This window comes from Manihot esculenta, chromosome 8 (genome assembly GCF_001659605.2).
Source record: "Manihot esculenta cultivar AM560-2 chromosome 8, M.esculenta_v8, whole genome shotgun sequence".
Lineage (NCBI taxonomy): Eukaryota > Viridiplantae > Streptophyta > Magnoliopsida > Malpighiales > Euphorbiaceae > Manihot > Manihot esculenta.
The window spans coordinates 5,775,480-5,798,833 of NC_035168.2; the positions used below are offsets into that span (position 1 = coordinate 5,775,480).

The 23,354-nt window shown below is 36.7% G+C and overlaps 2 protein-coding genes and 1 pseudogene across 8 annotated transcripts; all 3 read left to right on the plus strand.

Annotated features, from left to right (window-relative positions):
• The first annotated feature begins 9,317 nt into the window (after window positions 1-9,317).
• Window positions 9,318-12,850, plus strand: LOC110621267 (pentatricopeptide repeat-containing protein At1g08610). Of its 4 annotated transcripts, none has more exons than XM_021765474.2 (2): window positions 9,318-9,806; window positions 10,624-12,850. In XM_021765474.2, the coding sequence occupies exon 2, from the start codon at window positions 10,842-10,844 to the stop codon at window positions 12,612-12,614; it is 1,773 nt and encodes a 590-aa protein (XP_021621166.1). In that variant the 5' UTR covers window positions 9,318-9,806; window positions 10,624-10,841; the 3' UTR covers window positions 12,615-12,850. The 4 variants fall into 4 exon arrangements, with proteins under 4 accessions (XP_021621166.1, XP_021621167.1, XP_043815203.1 ...); XM_021765475.2 differs by having other exon boundaries at window positions 10,639-12,850; XM_043959268.1 differs by lacking the exon at window positions 9,318-9,806 and adding an exon at window positions 9,813-9,981.
• A 671-nt stretch (window positions 12,851-13,521) lies between these two features.
• On the plus strand, window positions 13,522-17,451 carry LOC110621270 (annotated as a pseudogene).
• Window positions 17,452-18,336: 885 nt separating this feature from the next.
• Window positions 18,337-22,929, plus strand: LOC110621269 (pentatricopeptide repeat-containing protein At3g04760, chloroplastic). 4 transcript variants are annotated; one of them, XM_021765478.2, is made up of 3 exons: window positions 18,337-18,898; window positions 19,373-19,543; window positions 20,378-22,929. In XM_021765478.2, exon 3 carries the CDS (start codon window positions 20,654-20,656, stop codon window positions 22,403-22,405), a length of 1,752 nt encoding a protein of 583 aa, XP_021621170.1. In that variant the 5' UTR covers window positions 18,337-18,898; window positions 19,373-19,543; window positions 20,378-20,653; the 3' UTR covers window positions 22,406-22,929. The 4 variants fall into 4 exon arrangements, with proteins under 4 accessions (XP_021621170.1, XP_021621169.1, XP_021621171.1 ...); XM_021765477.2 differs by having other exon boundaries at window positions 18,337-18,888; XM_021765479.2 differs by having other exon boundaries at window positions 18,337-18,888; window positions 20,403-22,929.
• The last annotated feature ends 425 nt before the right edge of the window (window positions 22,930-23,354 follow it).

The window sequence follows — 23,354 nt, forward strand, 5'->3', positions numbered from 1 at the left end:
TATCTGTTTGTCTGTCAGGAAGCTATAGCCTAACTCATTCATGAGTAATTTTTCCTTACATCTGTCCTACCATGTAGGATTACTTATGTGATATAGTAAGCTAATAAAAATTAAATAAATATTTTAATATACTCTATAAATAGATGAGTAAACTCTAAAAATATAGTAATTAATAACTATTTTTATATAAATATTTCTATTGTATTTATTTGTTGTACTATTAAAAAAGCATATCGATTAAATTAAATTAAATCAAATCAATTCGATTTGATTTATTTTCTATTTAAAATTAATTTGGTTTAATTTTTATAAATAAAAATTTTAATTTTTAATCTATTTAATTCGATTCGATTTTAAATCAAATTATTCGAATGTGATAAATCTTTTCCTCCTCCTGGTCCATGATAGATCTGGTTTTCTTTTGGGTCCCTTCTTGCTGGGCTCCTTGGTGGGTCTCTCCATGTTCTACCTGGTGAAAGGACCTGTAAAATAAGAAAGAATGGTCAGGGGCCTACCGGGGGTGCCCCGGTGGAGGCCCTCCGACGCTCGAGTCAGGTTTCATGCGTAAGAGTAATGTATTTAGGCAAGGGTTGCCGAAAGAATAAAAATGGTGTCCAGGAAGGAGAAGGAAGAAGAAGAGAACCCCCTTCTGCGTGGCCTCTACCGTGATATATATCTGTCTCTCTGCCACAATGCTAGCTGTCTTCTGCCGCCTAGCTCCGTATGTACGGATGTGTCAGGCGCCTGCTCCATGGGTAACGGCCATTGATTCTCCTCTGATACGCATGCGGAAGGACCTACCAGCGGGGCATCTTGGTCATTTTCCCCTTTCCGGACTGGGTTGAATGGTAGGGCTGAAGTTGAGCCTGGTGAGGGCCTGATTACTGGGCCGAGAGGTTTGGGCCGACTTGATTGAGGAGTCTAGGCGGAGTCCGGCCCTATGACTGAGCGGGCTGGGCTTGACTCTCGAAGGGAATATTGAAGCCTTCGGATCATGGACTGTTTTCATGGGCCTGGCCTTTTAGGCCGGGGTGAAGAAATCCAGCGATCATCAATTGCCCCTTTATCTCCTCAGCAGTTATTCCATGACTGGTGAGAGGATAAATCTTTAAACTCTATTCATGACTGTGTGGTCTGAGAACTGCTCTTGTCGAAAGTATCCCTTTCTTGCCTTTTTATTATTTTTGTCTGAGCGTTGGATTCTCGTGTATGTTTTTTACCCTTGAGTATTTATGGGTTATCTTCTCTCGAGCGTTTTGCAGGCTCTTTGTTGCTTGGACCTTTCTCTAGGTCAGCTGAGTTGGTTTGGTGTGAGTGGTCAATTCTCGAGGTCGGTGCCTCTTATAATTGCCCCTGATTCTCTGTTTGGCTTTGTATTTTGGTATGCAGTTTGCTTAGGAATCGCCTTGCCTTAACTCGGTCTGCCTATTGGGTTTACCAGTACTGCGCTCGTTTTCTTGAGATCGGCATGGTGCTTTGGTACTTTTGGCTGTTGTGTGAGATCAAAGTCTCTCTACCTGATGACTCGAGGTCCTTTGGGAGGTCGGAGTTTAGCTTTTCATTTATGATCCCGTGCCCCAATCTTTTATGTGAGATCAGAACTATGTTCTTCTGAGTTGTTTTTGCTTGTGGCACCGGACGATCTTGGGGATCCCGGCCGTTTTTGCTCCGGGAGATCTTTGAGATCTTCGCCGGTCTTCTACCTCAGTGAGGTCTTTTACCTCAGAGTGAGGTCTTCTGCCTCATTGAGGTCTTCTGCCTCAGTGAGGTCTTCTGCCTCAGAGTGAGGTCTTCTGCCTCAGTGAGGTCTTCTGCCTCAGAGTGAGGTCTTCTGCCTCAGTGAGGTCTTCTGCCTCATTGAGGTCTTCTGCCTCAGTGAGGTCTTCTGCCTCATTGAGGTCTTCTGCCTCCGTGAGGTCTTCTGCCTCAGTGAGATCTTCTGCCTCAGTGAGGTCTTCTGCCTCAGTGAGGTCTTCTGCCTCAGTGAGGTCTTCTGCCTCTCTGAGGTCTTCTGCCTCTCTGAGGTCTTCTGCCTCAGTGAGGTTTTCTGCCTCAGTGAGGTCTTTTACCTCAGAGTGAGATCTTCTGCCTCATTGAGGTCTTCTGCCTCAGTGAGGTCTTCTGCCTCAGAGTGAGGTCTTCTGCCTTAGTGAGGTCTTCTGCCTCAGAGTGAGGTCTTCTGCCTCAGTGAGGTCTTCTGCCTCATTGAGGTCTTCTGCCTCAGTGAGGTCTTCTGCCTCATTGAGGTCTTCTGCCTCTTTAAGGTCTTCTGCCTCATTGAGGTCTTCTGCCTCAGTGAGGTCTTCTGCCTCATTGAGGTCTTCTGCCTCTTTGAGGTCTTCTGCCTCAGTGAGGTCTTCTGCCTCAGTGAGGTCTTCTGCCTCAGTGAGGTCTTCTGCCTCAGTGAGGTCTTCTGCCTCAGTGAGGTCTTCTGCCTCAGTGAGGTCTTCTGCCTCAGAGTGAGGTCTTCTGCCTCAGTGAGGTCTTCTGCCTCATTGAGGTCTTCTGCCTCATTGAGGTCTTCTGCCTCAGTGAGGTCTTCTGCCTCATTGAGGTTTTCTGCCTCTTTGAGGTCTTCTGCCTCAGTGAGGTCTTCTGCCTCATTGAGGTCTTCTGCCTCTCTGAGGTCTTCTGCCTCAGAGTGAGGTCTTCTCATGCCAGGACCTCAGTAAGGTCTTCTTATGCCGGGACCTCATTGAGGTCTTCTCATGCTAGGACCTCAGTGAGGTCTTCTCATGCCAGGACCTCAGTGAGGTCTTCTCATGCCAGGACCTCAGTGAGGTCTTCTCATGCCAGGACCTCAGTGAGGTCTTCTCATGCCAGGACCTCAGTGAGGTCTTCTCTTGCCTGGACCTCATTGAGGTCTTCTCAGGGAGGTCTTCTTTTGCCAGGAGATCTTGGGGATCCTGGTCTTTGTTGCTCCGGGAGATTTTGGAGATCTTCGCCGGCCGTTTTTATTTTGTTTTCCCGGGAGTTCTAAGAAATCCCGGTCTTCTTTGTTTTCCCGGGAGTTCTAGGGGATCCCGGTCTTCATGCTCCGGGAGGTCTTTTAAGATCCCCACCGGCCGTTTTTATTTTGTTTTCCCGGGAGTTCTAAGGGATCCCGGTCTTCTTTGTTTTCCCGGGAGTTCTAGGGGATCCCGGTCTTCATGCTCCGGGAGGTCTTTTTAAGATCCTCACCGGCAATTTTTATTCCGGGGTGACCTCGGGGCCCCGCCGACTGTTTTTTGCTCCAGGAGATATTACGGGATCCTGGTCGTTTTTGTTCCGGGGTAACCTCGGGGCCCCGCCGGCTGTTTTTTGCTCCAGGAGATCTTACAAGATCCTGGTCATTTTTGTATTTCCGGGATGACCTCGGGGCCTCGCCGGCTATTTTTGCTCCAGGAGATCTTACGGGATCCTGGTCATTTTTGTATTTCCTGGATGACCTCGGGGCCTCGCCGGTTGTTTTTGCTCCAGGAGATCTTACGGGATCCTGGTCATTTTTGTTTCGGGGTGACCTCGGGGTCCCGCCGGCCTTCTTTGCTCCCTTAGGAGGTCTTGCGCAAGGTTCAGGCTCATTGGCCTTACTGTCGCTTCGTCATCTCAGCTGGTTTTGTGCCTAACTGAGGTCTTGGATAAGATTCAGGCTCATTGGCCTTACTGTCGCTTCGTCATCTCAGCTGGTTTTGTACCTAACTGAGGTCTTGTTCATTTTTTTGAATTTTTCTGTAAAATAAGAGCTTGCACAAAGCGTATATAACGAGAATGCTCGTTGTTAATTTAATAATATTCATCAATAAATAATACGTCGCACATGTCACTTAGTTTCATACTTCAGATGAACAATTTATAAAATACTATGCTTGAACATGTAAAATATTGTGAAAAGTGTAAGTATTATTTACACTTTATAATTCTGAAATCAATAATAACTGCAAAACTATAAAGTGAAAGTAAAGTAGAAGATTCTTGATCTTAAATTTTGTCTGGTTGTGACGGTGATTAGTAATTAATTATTTGCAGGAGGAGTAGATTGTGGGTAAGCTAATTTTAGAGAATCATTTACAATGGCATTGTTATAATATTTATAAAGGATTTGGGTACCTACCTCCCGGTGATCAAAAGCCACGTCGACCACTTTTGCATGGATTGTGTGGGCGCGTCACTTTACTCCGATCCCACCAAACTCAATCTTAAAAATTGACAATTTTGGTGTTTGGCCGACCTGCTGTAGTCCGATCGTCGTGCTCCACTAAACCCAAGTTCGAGACTAGCACCTGTCTTCAAGCTGCCCAATAGGGCCGAGCTCCTTTCAGTCCTGCTGCTTCGATCGGCTGACCGACCCGTTTTCCCCAACTCATTTAATGAAGGGACAGAAAAAATAAACGGAACAGGAAAGAAGGAGACAAACGGAACAGGAAAGAAGGATACTTGTATCATCCGCTTGAACTTTCATATTCACATACAGACAAAATGTCAAATCATACTTCTTATTGGAATTCTCAGCAATTTGTGGACAGAGTGAAGAAAACCCACTTCCAAAAGGAACCAAAATGAATTGTTTTTCAAATGACACATGTCCTTTATGACCCAGCTCTTCTCATTCTCATTGCCATCCTTTTCTGTGGCATATTGCGTCATGTGCCACTGTTCATCTCCAAATTCCCATCAAATAACCAAAATCCACTCACAAAAATTAACCCTCATTTCCCAGCTCTAGCCACGAAGGGTCGTAACGCTCGCTTTGCCCAGTCTTACCATCCAACGGCTCTGATTTGGGGCCGGTTTCATTGTCCTTTGATTGTTCTCGATGCTTATTCCCTTCATTCCCTTCTTCCTCCTTATTTCCATTCCTCATTCCCCGGAAGCTGCCCCATCTTCTTTCTGTCAGCAGATTCTGCGCATCCCATACCCCAGCTACCGTCGATGGCTTTGGGTCATTGGAAGATCGGGAGCAACGTCTTCACAAACCCCAATACTTTGATCAAGTCAACAAAATTTTCCCTCGAAATTGATTATTTTACCTCTCACAGTAAAATCCCCACCCTTTCAAACGGACTGCCACCAAAAATTACAAAGGGGATCACGAATCTAACTCCACCAGCGCTGTTTTCAAGTTTGTCTTCCCCCAAACATTGCATTCCTTTCCCACTCTCTTTTTTTTTTTCTTTTCTTTATATATATATATATATATATATATATATATATATATATATATATATACGGCCGACCTCAGAATTTCAACAAATACATAAATTACTCACCCTTTTTTCCTTTTACAGAAAATATTCACCAGGCTTCAAAGAAAAAATCGGCCGTAATAAAACCTTTGTGCTTCGCCGGCGTTCCTTTCCGCCGCCGACGCATACGAAGTTGAAGGCATCGCAAGGGATCCCGCGACCTCCCACAGTTGTCTTCCCCATCCTCAAGATGACCGAGCTTTCTCTGCTGTTACAACGCACGGCTTCGGGCTTCGCCGGTGACACCCATGACTGGACGCGACATTGGATCGTCACCTTCCTGTGCCGGCTGTCCCGACGCCGTTCACCAGGCACGAAGTCACTGTTATCATGAACCCAAAGCAGCAGATTCCCAATTTTTCACTCTTTATGTGGATCTCAATGGGTGGATCTGGAAACTTTAGAGATAGTAGAATCTCTTTCGTTTCCCACAGACGGCGCCATTTGATAAATCTTTTCCTCCTCCTGGTCCATGATAGATCTGGTTTTCTTCTGGGTCCCTTCTTGCTGGGCTCCCTGGTGGGTCTCTCCATGTTCTACCTGGTGAAAGGACCTGTAAAATAAGAAAGAATGGTCAGGGGCCTACCGGGGGTGCCCCGGTGGAGGCCCTCCGACGCTCGAGTCAGGTTTCATGCGTAAGAGTAATGTATTTAGGCAAGGGTTGCCGAAAGAATAAAAATGGTGTCCAGGAAGGAGAAGGAAGAAGAAGAGAACCCCCTTCTGCGTGGCCTCTACCGTGATATATATCTGTCTCTCTGCCACAATGCTAGCTGTCTTCTGCCGCCTAGCTCCGTATGTACGGATGTGTCAGGCGCCTGCTCCATGCGTAACGGCCATTGATTCTCCTCTGATACGCATGCGGAAGGACCTACCAGCGGGGCATCTTGGTCATTTTCCCCTTTCCGGACTGGGTTGGATGGTAGGGCTGAAGTTGAGCCTGGTGAGGGCCTGATTACTGGGCCGAGAGGTTTGGGCCGGCTTGATTGAGGAGTCTAGGCGGAGTCCGGCCCTATGACTGAGCGGGCTAGGCCTGACTCTCGAAGGGAATATTGAAGCCTTCGGATCATGGACTGTTTTTATGGGTCTGGCCTTTTAGGCCGGGGTGAAGAAATCCAGCGATCATCAGAACGATTGACCATTAATTTTATATTTATTCATAATGACACTAAATGTAATTTCTTGATAAAATAAAGGGTAATTGTATTTTTTCCAAGGATATTGGGATTCGGTTAAATCCTTGTTAATTTTTAAGTATTTTTACAATTATTTTATTTAGGATAAACTGCAATTTAGTCTTTCTGATTTAGTGAAATACAACCTTTCGTCCCTCTGTTTTAAAAAACCTTCAATTTAATCCTTCACATTTTAAAAAAACTGCAAAATAGTCCCTACCATTAAATTTTCAGTTAACTTTCTATTTATTTTAATGAAAATGACTAAACTACCCTTTAAGTAAAAAAACTCAACCAAACAGTATTCACTCCATCCCAACACAGAAGAAGGAGGAGGAGGAAGAGGAGGAGGAGAAAGGATCGGGAGAAGAAGAAGAAGAAAAACCAAACAATATTCACTCCATACAACACAGAAGGAGGAGGAGGAGGAGGAGGAGGAGGAGGAGAAAGGATCGGGAGAAGAAGAAGAAGAAGAAGGAGGACGAGGAGGAGGATGAGGAGAAAAGGAAGAAGAGGATCGGGATGAGGAGGAGAAGGAGAAGGAGGAGAAAGGATCGAGAAAAGAAGAAGGAGAAGAAGAAGAAGAAGGAGGAGGAGGAGCAGGAAGATGAGGAGAAAAGAAAGAAGAGGATCGGAAAAAAAAGGAGAAGGATGAGGAGAAAAGGATAATTTAGTCATTTTTATTAAAATAAATTGAAGGTTAAAATAATTTAGTAATTTTTATTAACTGAAAATTTAACGGTAGGGACTATTTTGCAGTTTTTTAAATGTGAATGGTTAAATTGAAAGTTTTTTAAAACAGAAGGACGAAATGTTATATTTCATTTAATCAGAGACTAAATTGCAGTTTACCCTTTTATTTATACTCTAATTTATTTTTATTATTAAATTTAAAATTATCAATTCAGTAATTTACCAATAAAAATAAATTTACTTATAAAAATCTTATAATCTCCCTTAAAAAGGACAATTACAATTTTATTGCATTTGTACTCATTGTAGATGTAAGTTATAATATTTGCATATATCTCTCCATATCTCTTATATTCACCATTTCACACTCACGCATGTACATATTTTCAACATTCTTTCTATTAGGTTTTTTTTTTTTCGAAGATATAGTGAGTATCATTCAAAAGATTAAAGACCTAAATTACAGACAGAAATTAGATTTTTAGAGTTCAAAAAATAAAAAATCAACTAAAAATTAAACCTAAAAAATTCACTCATGTATGACTCAATCGTAACCAAACTAAAGAAGATGTTGTTCTTTAGCCGCTGGAACAATTATGACTACTGCTACCAACCAGAAAAGATCGAATAAAAGCTCCTACACAGTAGCTAAAGCCATGCAAAGCACACAGAAGAATGGTGGAGCCTCCAGCAGCCAAGAGAAGGAAGATCCATCTTTCCAACAATAAAAAGGAGTCACTCTTCTAAAAAAAAATATGTATGTTAGTTTTTAGAGTAGCCACATAAGACTAGACACTAGAGAAAGGGAGTCAAACCTCCACAATTGAGTCTAAATCCCTGCCCCTAGAGGCATAATAATACCACTCTCCAAATCCAGACAACACCAGCAAAAAGGCATCAGCTTCACGACTACCAATATTTCCTTTTGCCATTAGCGCTTTAAAAACTCATATTTGGAGAAGTAAAAAGAAAAATATAAAAAAACACCAAGCAGGCATCACAAATATTCTCTCTGATGAAACTCAAATCCGCAAGAGACAAAATCAAAAAATTTTTCAAATGAAAAATCTATAAAACTAAGCGAGGTTGGACGAGACGTTCCCGCTCGAATAAGGCAGGGGCAACCGCAGACCGGCAAAGAGAGACTTCCGGCCTTAAACAAAAGAAACAAGAGGATTTTTTTTCTTTATTATGCATTGTTACTTTTTTATTTAATATTATTTCATTTCTTTTATTTCTTCAGATGATTTTCATATATTACTACTATATGTTATAATTTAGATTATTATCAGATAAAAAATGGTAATTTTGTATTTAATCACAACTATACTCACAACTCTTAATTTTGGATTATAAATTTTTAATTTTTAAATTTTTTGTGATTATAGTTTATTTCTAAAATAATTTGTTGAATGGAATAAAAAAAGTCTAAAATTCTATATTTAATTATTATTATAGTCAAAATTTTTAATATTATATTTAATTTTTTTATTTACAATTATAATTAATTCTTAAAATAATTTTAATCACTTTAAATTAGTGTAAAGTATTTATTTACTTTTTTAAATAATTAATTAATTCTAATTAACAACATACTCTAAACGCACTTAATTCTTATTATTCTAATTCCTAACTCTTATCATTTAATTAATCATATACCCAAACACACTTTTAACTATTATTATTCTAATGTCTAACTTCTATCATTTAATTAATCATATACCTTAGAGTTAAAGTATCAGTTACATATATTTATTTAATTAAATATTAAAAAAGTAAATATAATATTAAAATAATCTTTTCTTTAATTATAGTTTTTAGTGTAACTTTTCTAACGCTGGATTGTGCATGTCGTTTTGGTGTGTTTCTTTTCCTTTTCATTGTTCTGGATATGTTGATCGGTGTGGTTCTTCTATTAATTTTTTTTTCTTTGGCTATAACTGAGATGGAGGTGCTGATGGTATTCACGATGGTGATTGTCGATGAAACCAATCTTGGATTGCTGTTCCATGTGGGGCTGGAATTTGAGGTTGGATATGAATTACTGTTTAGTGCTTGACTATTAGATTTTTAAATGCAGTAAAATTTGTAATGTTAAAATATATATATATAATATAAAATATTTCAGGTAAAAAAAAAAGAAATATTTTAAACAATATAAAGTATAAAAATAAAATCTTAATTAAAAGATAAACCTAAATAACCAAACTCTGTTACCAAAAAAGCCGTTAAGTCCCCAACCCTAAAATCTCTCTCAACTCTCAAGCCTGAGCACTGCCGCCCTCCCCTCCCCTCCCCCCTTCGGCCTCTCCGCCGATCGTCCCTCTGCTCTTCGCGCTGTCAATGCGTTGCTGCCTCTGCTGATCCTGGTTGCTGCGTTCGCTGGTCCTGGTCCTCGTTGCTGCTTTTGCTTTTTCTTATGAAATAGTTTCATGAAGTATTTTGCAATACTAGAACTGCAATCAGAACCGTAATTTAGATCTGATTGCTGGTACTTCACCAACCAAGACGGGGTTTTTTGGAAAAATAAATTGTTCACGGAGGACAGATTGGTAAATTTTAGTGATATTGGGCCTAAATTGAAACTTGTTTACAGCGCAAGGACCTACTTGGAATTTCAATTAACTTAAACCCTAGTTAGTAATGTCAAATCGTTGAACTACCATCGTCAAACTGAACGAAGCCTCTTTTTTCCCTGACCAAGAGAAAGCACACACAGGTATTTTCGCTGCTTCCCCAGTCTGAATTTATAATTTTTTCTCCTCTTCGTTTTTGCCGTTCTTTATTTCTCGTGATGGCTCTGCTTCCCCCCCTCCTCCTCCTTCTTTGAAGTTACGACATGAACATAGATGAGCATGCCGATGCTGGTGTTACATAATGTTAAATTTGAAGCTGTAATGTTCTCCATGCTAATATTCTCAACTGTGTTCTTGAATTCGTTGTGTTTTGGTAGCTGAGTTCCTCTCTTTCCTTCACTCTCTACGTACTGTTTGCTAAATTTTAGTTCTATGTATATATCTATATATATTTGCCCTCAGCAGCTGAATGATTCTGATTGTCCCCTTTTTTCTTATAAAAGAAATTCTTCACGGCCTTCACTGCAATTTTTTATTTTTTTTATTTTTTGGTTCTGGGTTGAATTTGGCGAACTGGGTTTCAGAATTTGGCAGAGTCGCAGAAGTTTAGAGGATTTTGAATTCTTGCGCATCTAGTTAATTCATTTCTGTTAATGAAAAATTATCCACATTTAGATTTGCGAAATGAAGGTTTTTCACTTTGTTATGGTTGTTTGCTGAGAAATGGTTCTCATGAGCTGACTGTATGTGTGTAATGAAATTGATGGTCATGGTTGCAGCCTTGTGAGGTGACTTTTTAATGTTTGGTTACAGGAGTAGAGTAGCTTTTTGTTCCGCCTTCATTACAGTTCCCCTAAGTAGTTTTTCTTTATGACGTGCTTTGACTATTTCTGTCTTTCTTCCTTTTATTTATTTATTTATGTTTTTATTTATTTTTAATTATTGACTTGATGTCATCAGTGTTATTTTTGGCAGTGATACTGATTTATGCAAGAAAATCAGAGGAGGTTGAAAAAAGATTCTGTTTGGGTGATGTAAAGAAACAAGCAGATTGTTCCCTTCTGAGAGAGACCGATCCCCTTCCTGTTTAATGGTCATTCAAAGGGAAAGAGTTACTGTTGGACTTATGGTTATTATATCCTTCTAAGTTTTTATTATTTTGTAGTGGTTAGGACAGAATGAGAAGTTATACGTCTTCCCCTCAGAACTCTATAATAGAACTTCGTTGTTTTCATGGCTTGCATTCATGCTTTAAAAAGTTTGGACCCAGTTGTTCAATGGTGAAAGCATCAGTCTTCAATTTGAAAAATTCAATGAAGTGCTTTCACGGAAATGAGTCATATTTACTGCGGATAGGAGATCTTCATTCAGGAAAAACATTATTTTCTTTGCAATGTAAAGGACTGCAAAGAAGTGTGTGCATTGATAGGGTTGATGAAAATGACCAAGATGAGTGGAACTCTGAAACTCATCTGTCGGGTGTAGGTAGAAAGTCCAGGGAGCAAATAAGCACAAAGAATCATGGATCTCCAGCATTATCCATTGATGGGCCTTTTGTTGAAAATGACGAGGAAACCAACAATGAAATCCTTCAGCACTTGTGTAACAAAGGAAGACTCATGGATGCATCAAGGCTTATAGATGTTATGGCTCGTAGAAACCAAATTCCCCACTTCATTTGTTGCACAAACTTAATCAGGGGCTTTGCCAAAGTTGAACAGATAGATAAAGCTGCCAAGGTTCTTAAGATCATGGTCATGTCAGGTGGGGTTCCAGATGTTATTACATACAACATGATGATTGGAGGTTTATGCAAAAGAGGAAAACTAAGATCTGCCATTGATCTTCTTGAAGATATGAGCTTGAGTGGTTGTGCTCCTGATGTGATCACTTATAACACAATAATTCGTTCCATGTTTAATAAGGGAAATTTTGATCAAGCTGTTCAGTTCTGGAAGGAGCAATTGAGGCGGGGATGCCCTCCATATCTGATAACCTACACAGTTCTCATTGAGCTAGTCTGCAAGCATTGTGGAGCTGTTAGGGCCATGGAAGTGTTGGAGGATATGGCAATGGAAGGATGCTATCCTGATCTTGTTACCTACAATTCATTGGTCAATTTTACTTGTAAACAGGGGAAGTATGAAGATGCAGCATTGATCATTTATAACATCCTGTCTCATGGAATGGAGCCCAATGCTGTAACTTACAATACGCTTCTGCATTCTCTTTGTAGTTCTGGGTTATGGGATGAAGTAGATGAGATTGTTGAAATCATGAAAGCAACTTACCATCCTCCTACAGTAGTTACTTACAATACACTGATTAATGGATTGTGTAAGTCTGGACTTGTGGACCGCGCCATTGATTTCTTTCTTCAAATGGTTCATGAAGATTGTTCACCTGACATTGTTACTTATAATACTCTTCTTGGTGCATTATGTAAAGAAGGAAAGGTGGATGAGGCCCTTCAATTACTTGGCCTTTTAAGCTTTAGCAGCTGTTCTCCTGGGTTGATAACTTATAATACTGTTATTGATGGATTGACTAGATGGGGCTGTATGGAGAAAGCAATGATGTTATACAGTCAAATGATAGAAAATGGGATCACTCCAGATGGTATTACCCATCGTTCATTGGTATGGGGGTTTTGCTCAGCAAATCAAGTTGAGGACGCTATCGAGCTGCTGAGAGAGATGGGAAAGAGAGACCACAGGATCAATATTAGTGCTTACAAGTTGGTGATTGATGGTTTATGTAAAAAGAAGAAGGTGGATATTGCAATACAAGTTCTGGAAATTATGATCTCAAGTCGATGCAAGCCAGATGAAGAAATTTATTCTATTCTAATTAAAGGCCTGGCAGATGCTGGTATGATCAAAGAGGCTAATGAATTGCGGCAGAAGTTGATAAACAAAAAAGTTCTTAATGATCAAATTATATTGGATTAACAGTTTATGCAAGAGGGGTGGTTTGAGCTCACTTATAGCCTTGGGGTTTAATGCAGGAATGTTGTGTAGTTATTTCCTTGAACCTAGCTCAGGATCTTTATGACATGCAAAGCATGTTTGAAATGTTTTGGCACATTATAGAGTTGTATTTTGGCACATTGTTTTTGTAAGCTACAAACCAAAATATAAATTCACCACAGGAATTTGGAAAAAAAGATACTTAGTTTTTGTAGGTTTGATTGCTAGTTCCGTTCTTCTCTTATCTCTTAGTTCATGAATCTTATTCTTTGTTATTTATTTCATCAGGGTGTTATGGGTATCCAATGGAAATTCAAGCACCTTTTTCCATGGCTTTAAGATGTGCTATGCTTTTAATGCAATACTTTCTCAACATTTATCTGCCTAACATAGTTTATTGGGCTGAATTGAACATCTTTGGGTGTTTGCGCTTACCCACTATATATTAATATGTTTCTCTTGCCAAGTGTATATTAGTCTAGGCACCATGTTCTCAATGCACACGGCTGTGGTAGAAACTGATTGTGGACATGTCCTCAATGCCAAGGAACAGAAAATGTTTCATTTAAATTGTAGTTCTATGTACAGAAAATAAAGACACCATGTTCTTGTCGTATTCTGCTATTTCAGTGTTTATTTGTGCGATTTGGTCTGCTTGTTTCCTCACTTCAAATTGAGTGAGCAAGGACTATTGAAGATTGATTTATTATCTTGTTTTCAAATTTAGTTTGTTTTAATTTATTTGATATTTGAATTTGTGTCATTTTGATGGAATTTCTTTTTATTTGTTTATGTTGTAGTTTGTATTTATGTGATCTTTCTATTTACTGTCTTTTTTATTTTTTGGTGTTATTTGTATGAGTAATGACTGATAATAGATTAATGTGTTACAAAAGTTATGTTTTTGAATTTGAAATTCAAGCTCGAGCTTGAACTTGAACTTTTTGATCTCTCAAATCGAGCTTGAGCTTGGAAACATATTAATGAGACTAAATCAAACTGAGCTCGAATTAAGCTCGTTAATATGTTAAATGAGCACATTATGAGCTGAGCTGGAATCAAGCTCGAGCTTCCAAATATTTTTTGTTAATCGAGCTGGGGCTTTCCAAAAGTTGGCTCGGATGGGTTTGATTTGATTACACCCTTACTTTTTTGGTGGCAGTGAGAACTGAGAACGAGCAAAGGTGATTCAATTTTGAAAGGAAATGTTTTTGATCTACTGAATCAATTCGAGCACATTTTGGATTCCAATCCTTTGTTGTATACATGTATTGTCCTTTTTTCTTTCCTTTTCCATGCATCCTATGATCTGAAATTAGGTGCATTAATCCTTTATTATGGGTTTCTAATCCAATACAGCGATGAAGTAGGGTTTATTCGCCCCGGTCCCTGCCCAATTCGTGATTCTAAATAAAGAAGTGGAGAGTAGCGGACAAAAATCAAAAGATGAGACCTGGAGCTCAGATAAGATTCCAATTTTTGCCTTTTTGGAACAGAGATCATAAGTTGGGGATTTCAATGCATGCACTTCTTCCATTGTATAAGGCTGCCAAGGATGCTTTTATGGATGCAATTGGACAGTATAAGCCGTGCATATGGGGATGAGATGGATTTGCCTAGGTCTTCAGCTATTGAAAGTGAGGTCATGAAGCATAGCAAGGCGCTCTGATTGTTAAGCTGTGACTTTGGCCCTGCATGGAATTCCACTCCAGGCATTTTTCCTTGTTATAATCTGTTCTAGTTGACATATCTTTCATAATCTGAAAGTTAGCTACTTTCAGTTTTTGTCTTTGCATGGATATAAAAATAATGCTATTTTACATATATTGCTTGTTTGCTTGTTGCTTGTATGCATCTCCCAGGAAGTTAATTTTGTCAAAGAAGCACCCCACATCATTGTTTAGTGATGAACTTCTATTCGCAAGCCTTGTTCTTTCCTATTCACCTAAAAGTGAACAAGCCTGGTGCCATAGGTAACATCAACTGATGTATTCTCTTGCTCTTAATTTGATGTTGCTTAGTTTTATTGTTTCACATTTTAGAAGTTTCTGGGTAATTGACCTGAACAACAGTTAGGAACTTTTTCTCCCATAATAAAGGACCTAATTTTTATGCTCATATTAAATTGACAGGTGGTGGGTGATCAAGATGATTGCTGAGAAATATTCAGCTATGCAAGAGATTGTAGTAAAGAATCTGATCTAGTGGAAAAGATAGCCTAGGTATAAGTTCAGTTTAACAGTTGAAATATTCAATACTATTAATTAATGAAGGTTCATAAACTTTTCGTAGTGATAAATTATAATGTTCTTTTATCAGTTGCATTTTTAGTTAATTTCTCATTACCCTTTGCAAGGACATGCCAGTTATTTCAATGAAAGCTAAATTGATGATATTGGTTTTGCAAACAAATTTTTAGAAGCATATGTTCCAGTGGGAGCCTACTAAGTTATAACTGTAAAAGTCCATCTTGATCTTTTTTATTTTTTATTTTTTATTTTTTCTGAACCATTTTACCTTTTCCCACCAAACTAATAACTTTTGGCACCTTAGTTTTTGGGGACATCCTCTATAATAACATGTTGGCATGGGGTGAGTAGTGTCAACATGATGTTCACTTTTTGCAGAGATAAAAAATGAACTACAGAGCATATCACGACAGGTGGTTGGTTTTTTACATGACAAGAGAACAGGCTAGTGTTCAGATTGTATGAATGCTTTTAGAGATATATGTATTTGCTTCAATTCTCTCCCTTGATGTGCATGGAAGTTCATATCTTTTTATAATTGTGTTAGATTCACTCTCCTCCTGACTCTAGAAAAACCTGTCGCCTGTATTTTCTGGTTCTGATCATATTTTTCCTTTTAATGATGTTCTTACTATTCTAGAAAAATATCATTTTTAACTTATTCATGGTTCTTCTAAACTATATAAACCAAATATGTGCCTTCAGGTGCTACTTGAGTTGAACAAATCCAAAAAAAGGGCTGGGTTACATGTTGCTGACAATTCTTGCTTCCATTATCGTGCAGTGAGTTCTCATCTTAAATTCTAATCCTTTCATTGAATTATGTAGAGATAAACACAAATAAATTAGAATTAGGAAGAAGAATTGCATCACTACGTAGTGGTTTGAGGACATCTTGCATGGGGATTTGGATATTTTAATTTAGCATGACTTACCTATTGATGGCAGCAGCAGCTAAATTTTGCTTGATTTGAATTCTTGTCAAATTGCAGCGACTGATGCTCAGGATTTTAGACCAGTCATGCCACAAACAATAATATGAAACTTCAGATCTTAATGTTGAGATGTATCAAATATGGAAGGTAAATGGTGTTCCATACTATGATATAATTATCATCATTTCTCTCTTCTTTTGAAAGCCAATCTTCCAACTTGTATCATGTGTATGCATGTAGCTCTTGATGCCTTCCCAGATACTGCATCTCGTAATTGTCATTTATCAAGTTCAACAGATATGTGCATGTACATGTTGGGCCCACATATGTACAGTTGTACACATATGTTAATTTATATTTAGTCATCCTTCAAACTCTAGTTGACAGTTGTCCCTGTACGACTTTTTTTCCTTGCGGTAATCTGTTTGTTCATAAGACAAGTTGTTTCTTGCTTGTTCCGGTTCAGTTGTGTGAAAATCCTAGTGCAACTAATTAAGAAAATAGTTGCATGCCCATATTTTTTACTTGGTTTATTTGACATTTTAATAACCTGGATACATGACAGGAAGAGCTTCTATGGAATGAAGATTTAATTAAACATTATGTAGGAAGAGAGGGCTATCTCTTGCGCTCAGACCCTGAGCTCATTCTCTCTTTCTCTCTTTCTTTCTCTTTTCTTTTTAGTTTTTCTTCTTTGTGGGGTGAGGTATGACTTATCCACAGTGCTCTTCTGTAGGCAAAAACACCTTCAGTATTGCATCTTTGAAATCTGTTTGTGTATGGTATTGCTTGGTAGATCCAGGATTGCAATTCACAACTACAACAGCTGGCCTCATTTTGTGACAATATATTATTGATGCACTAGTTTTAGATATATATATTTTTTTCTCTTTGTTTTTCTTTAGTAAAAGGAAGGAAAAAAAACAGACTTTCCAGGAAATTTTCAAGTGGTCTTTCAACCACTGCAGTCAACCTATAGTTGCATTTCACTTATCCTTGAATTACAGGCTCTAGGGCTGTTTCACCGATTCAATAAACTTATAATTGATATTTTTTTTTTTTTTTGAAATGGGAATAGGGGATGGGGGAGTAAAATGTACTTATTATCATACTAAATTTTATATTATTATATTAAAAATGATAAAATATATTATAAAAATAATTAAAATTTTTTATTATTATAAAAACTTATATTATAAATATATTATTATAATATATTAATAATGAAAAATAAAAATGAAAAATAGAATTATTTGTAAAGGCTGCCTGCAGACTTTTTTTTGTAAGAAAAATAAAAGTTTCCCGTGGCTCTGTACACTCCACAAACACGTTAAATGAGAGAGGTACGGTCAAATTTTTTTTTTATTAAAGTCAAATATTTTTTTTTATCAAAATTCTAAAAAAGAAAAAAACCTATTTTCTTAACTTATTAGTTGAATGGTTTTGTTGATCCAAATCTCAGGAGAATGAACTCAAAAAGAAGCAAAATGCTGAATGAAGCTTGTCCTGCTGGATCCTCACTCTGGAGCAACTGCCTACCTCAAAGCATCTAACTGGTGGCTCAAGGAGAATATATAAATATATTTGACGTCTAAAATGTTTTTTTTTTTTTTTTTTCTTTTGTTGAATTTTGATCTAAAGAGGATAGATTCGGTGTAACACAAAAATTACTCCATTCATAATTTGGATGTCACGGGCTCGTGTCTGAACATATGGACCGCAAAACAAGTACTAAACTATTGATTAAACTCTATTTTTGTTATAGAAAATTCATACATTTTAGGTATAATAAAACTGTTAAATTTAATTTTTTTAAAAAAATAGAAAATTATTAGTAGTAATAATAGATTGTTTAAGCAATTTTTTAAAATTATTCAATTCAATCAATTTCAAAAATAGGGAAAATATTTTGTTATAGTATATGTAATTTTAAACAAACACATGGAATAAAATTGTATAATAATAAAAAAAATTAAAATATTAAATTTAAAGAGTATTGGATAAAAAAAAATTAAATATTTAAAGTAATTTATATTTATATTCAACACGTAAAATAATAAATTATAATATAATTCTTAAAATTTTATATTATTAATAAAACATATAATCCTTTAATTTAAAGTTTACATTAAAATTAAATATATCTTATATTAAATATATTATAAATATTTATTATATATTTTGTAGGTGCATGTCAAAAAAGCAAAGCAAAAGTTATTTTAATGAAATTTATTTTAATTCAATTTCAGATTAATACTAAACAAGATTTTTAATTTCAATTTCAATCCTATTTATGTGTTAAATTAATTATTGATTTTTTATTAATTCATTTTCTAATTTAACTTTTAATGTTTATAAACTTAAACATATTATTAAAATTTCAACTCAATCTTTTTTTTAAATTTTAATTAAATTTATTTTAAATTTAATTTTAATTAAAATAAATAATCATAACTGAAAAAACTAAAAGATAAAATGAATTTTAATTTAACACCTATAAATCCTTGACATAAAACGGCATAGCATTTGGAACCATCACCATTCACCACCCATTTTCCATCTTCATCCTCAAACCAAACCCACGACATCACTCCTTCCCTTCATCACAACTCCATTTTTCTCCATAACCAGAGCCCCCTCTTTACCTGCACAGCCTCATCCCTTCCTTCACCACCGACCGCCTCAGCACTCTATTCTCCCTCAACACCACCCTTCTTTCACGACAGCCCCGTTAAAACCCAGTTCCATTCAGTGCTCCAGCGACCCGCACGCAGAACCCTCAGCAAACCCATTCTGCAACAAGAAATCCCCAAAAAATCTCTGATAATTTTCATATTTCAGGTTATCTTCTCTCCGGTCACTTGCTCTTCTTCTTCTGATTTCGTCTATCTGTTGCCACCTTTATTTATCGTCGTTTTGAGAAGTTGCCAAGACATCGATAGCATCCATTTGTTCCGAAGGGTACCAACATTTCAGGCCACCCGAATGGAGTATCCTTTTGTTCCCAGACAACGGCATTACACTTAAGCAGGGATAAATTTCCCCTCAGTTACCTCACCATCAGCTTTTCAGGTCAAATTGGGTATTCTCAGTTTTTCTCACTTTATTTTATTTTATTTTTATCGTTTTATTAATTGTTTATTTTTTTAAAGATGCAAAATCATTTCCAATTAACCTTGAATGCTCCTTACTTTGAGACTTATTAACAGTAATTTGGTGGATTATAATGGAAACATTCATATTTGGCATCTTGTAGTTGAGATGATCCAACTTGGAAATCACTCTCTATTTGAGTTGTATCTGAATCATGCTTTGATACTATGGTTCCGTGTATGAGATTTATGTTGAAGTTTTAGATTTATGTTTGGTTTGCTGTTGACGCTTGGAGTTTCATTAGGCTGTTATTTCTGCTCAATCCTTACATGTTTATTACATGATAGTGAAAAGAAGTGGTTACATAGCTTTGTTGTTAAAGTTGTTTGGCCTGTGAGTTTCATTTAAAATTTTAGGGTATACTGAAAACATGGATTCATGGTTACTGGTACTGTATGTGCAGAGTATTTAATAGAATAGAAGAATTGCTCAAAGGAAAAATTGTGCATTGAAGGAAGGAGTGCAGGGGGGTTGCTTATTGGCTCTGTTCTTAACATGAGGGCCTGATTTGTTCAAGGCAGTTGTTGCAAAAGCACCTTTTGTGGATGTTCTGATTACAACTGAAGAATGGGAGGTATTCTTTTCATTTTTAAACTTCTGGAACTTCTAGTTATATAAGAAAAAGCCATTCTCTATTGCATATATCCTACAATATTTTTTAAAAATTTATCATCCAATAATTTAATATTATCAAAATTAAATTTATTTTAATAATATTATCTCAAATTTGATATTTTTTTATTAATGTGTATAACCAAAATCCTAATATTCATTAATAAATATTAATTTTTCACTTTAAAATTTAAATATAATTATTAATAATTAAAACAACAACATATTATCTAACAATTTTATATTATCAAATTATTTATATTCTTTTTCATAATTATTTAATCTTTAATTTAAAATTTAAATATATTTGTTAATAATTCAAAAAACCACTTATTTTCTAATAATTTTATATTATCGAAATTATTGTTTTACATTCTTTATTCAGAAGTATTTAATATTTAAATATGTTAGTTTAATAATCTTATCTTAAAAATTTATTTTTTTGTGTTTATGTATATCTAAAATTCAAATTTTTTAATTTAAATTAATTTAAATAATAAAATCATTATCTACCTTAAATTATAAATTCAATTGTAAATAACTGTAAAATCTGGGGGTATATGGAAAATCCCTATATTCACCTCCTGTCTTCCCACTTTTATATATAGTATAGAAGTATAGATTATAGATATCCTTTTAATAATTTTAATAATAGATGTACTTGGCAAGTGCTTATTACCAAACATGTCAACTACTTATAAGTATAAGCATTTTAACCAGATACACAATTACGTAAAATTTAAATATAAGCCCTGCGTGTAAGCTAATTTTCATAATTTAATACAAATTTTGACAGATAATGTAATGTCCATTCTGATCAGACTCCAGTTCCAGTTTCGCCCATGCAGCCCCTTATCCATAACGAATGTGCTGTAATCCTATCAAAATCTACATAGAGATTTGTCTTCTGGAGCAAAAGCTAACAGCTAAATTCTCCACTGCGAGCTCCAGCTTATCTTTCTTCCCTTGTAGATCTCCAGCTTCAGGTACTGCTTGAGTTTCTTTCTCTGGCTCCATAATCCTCTTGCAAAGTGATCATCCTTGAACTTTCAACACCACCAGAACCAGTAACATGATACTGTTTTCCATTGAGTTTGTTCCTCATAGCATCCCCTTCACCACTCTACAACTTAAGCCCACTTCAAATTCACTTCACTATACTGCAGTTAGCTTCATAAACCCTAAGCGGAACGATGCTAAAAGTCTGAGAAATCCACAAAAGGTAAGGGTTTCTGCAGAAACAAGACCAACTCATGGCTTATCTTTTGATTTCAAAGAGATTCATCTGATGAAACTGCTTAATAGATCATTCAGGGCGGGGAAGTATAATGAATCACTTTACTTTCTCGAGTGTATGATTGATAAAGGCTATAAGCCTGATCTAATCATGTGCACCAAGCTTATCAAAGGGTTTTTCAGTTCAAGAAAAATTGAGAAGGCTACCAGAGTCATGGAAATTATAGAAAGATATGGTAAGCCTGATGTTTTTGCTTATAATGCACTGATTAGTGGGTTCTGCAAGGCTAATCAGATTGAAAATGCTAAAAAAATCCTCGATAGGATGAAAAGTAAGGGATTTTCGCCTGATGTTGTTACTTACAATATAATGATTGGGACTTTTTGTAGCAGGGGAAAGCTTGATTTGGCTTTGAAGGTTTTTGAAGAATTGTTGAAAGACAATTGCAAGCCAACTGTGATTACATACACAATTTTGATAGAAGCAACCATTGTTCAAGGTGGAATTGATGATGCTATGAAGCTTTTGGATGAGATGTTATCCAGAGGGCTTGAACCTGATACTTTTACTTATAATGCAATAGTTAGAGGGATGTGCAAAGAAAGGGTAGTGGATCGTGCTTTTGACCTTGTTAAGAGCTTGAATTCAAGGGGTTGTAAGCCAGATGTAATCACCTACAATATACTGTTACGAGCACTTCTGAATCAAGGGAAATGGAATGAAGGGGAAAAATTGATGAGTGAGATGATTTCAAGAGGTTGTACACCTAATGTTGTTACTCATAGCATTTTGATTGGCACTCTATGCCGTGATGGCAAAAGTGAAGAAGCTGTGAACTTGTTGAAGTCGATGAAAGAAAAAGGTTTGAGGCCAGATGCCTATTGTTACGATCCATTGATTGCTGCTTTTTGCAGAGAGGGAAAATTAGATTTAGCAATCGAATTCTTGGATTATATGATCTCAGATGGTTGCTTGCCAGATATTGTGAACTACAATACAATAATGGCTGGTTTGTGCAGGACAGGAAATGCTGATCATGCTTTAGAAGTCTTCAAAAAGTTAGACGAAGTGGGTTGTCCTCCAAATGTTAGTTCTTACAACACAATGTTCAGTGCTTTGTGGAGCTCTGGAGATAGATATAGAGCCTTGGGAATGATATTGGAGATGCTTAACCAAGGAATTGATCCAGATGAGATAACTTATAATTCACTCATTTCATGTTTATGCAGAGATGGAATGGTGGATGAAGCTATTGGGCTGTTGATCGACATGGAAAAGGGAAGGTTCCGGCCTAATGTTGTTAGCTATAACATTATTCTTCTTGGATTGTGCAAACTACTTAGAGTCAGTGATGCCATTGAATTGCTAGCAGTAATGATTGAAAAGGGGTGCAGGCCAAATGAAACCACTTACATCTTGTTGATTGAAGGTATTGGCTTTTCAGGACTACGATCCGAGGCTATGGAGTTGGCTAATTCCATTCACACTATGAATGCTATTTCTGAAGATTCATTCAAACGTCTAAATAAGACCTTCCCTTTGCTTGATGTTTACAAAGACCTCAATTACTCCAATGCAAAAGAGTAAAGACTAGTTTCTGTTTTTTCCTCTATATGGTTTTTGGTGTCTGGAATCACCAAATGCCAAATAGGTTAATCCAAATCTGGTATAGCCTTGTTCTCTGGATGGCTCTAAAGGAAGAGAAAGCATGTGAGTAACACTTTAGATTGCTGATGTCCGTGTATTCGTTAAGAAGAATGATTTTGGTAATATGCATATGTTAAAAGCATAAGTACCAGAATGCAGAGTTCGAAAAGTAACCGGTCAGGTAGAGCATAAATACTACAAGGTGATCTTCCAATTCTCTGCTGACTAAGTATTGTTTTTGTATTAAATTTTGGATAATATGAGGAAAGAAGATTCACAACTCTGTAAAATGGCTCGGTAGAACAAAACTGTTGTACATTACAATTTGTTGTGATTTTTCCTGTAAGTGCTAACCGGAGAATTCAGAAAATGTTTAGGCATCAAGCTTCTGTATCTGTACCTTTCAGTTTGTAACTTAAGTGTATTATTGATGTGGAAATGAGCAAAACACTGGAAATTACTTATCTTTTCTCTGTCATCTAGCTGAATGGTTGTCCTTCTGTTGCCATATAGATATTTCTTATCAATTAATTCTATGTTATGCAAAAAAGTGCAGCTTAAGATTTGTGGATATTAATGGAAACACAAATGTAGCCAAGTGATAATACTGCATAATTTTAGAAGGCTAGCTGAAACGACGAGAACTTTCCAGCAGTCCTCCGAAAGTGTTTTCTCAATCTGCCCAAAGTAGGAGCTGTAGTATCCCTGTGATGGTCTTTTTTCCAAATTCCTGTGGTGTTTATATTTGGGCAATTGACCTTTTCATTGTTTTTAAGACAAATGTTTAATTTGGCTCAACAATTTTGGTTAATGTTCATACATCAAAATGTGTGGGAGTTTTAGATGTGATACTAAATGTAATTTTTTATTTTTTTTAAATATATATGAA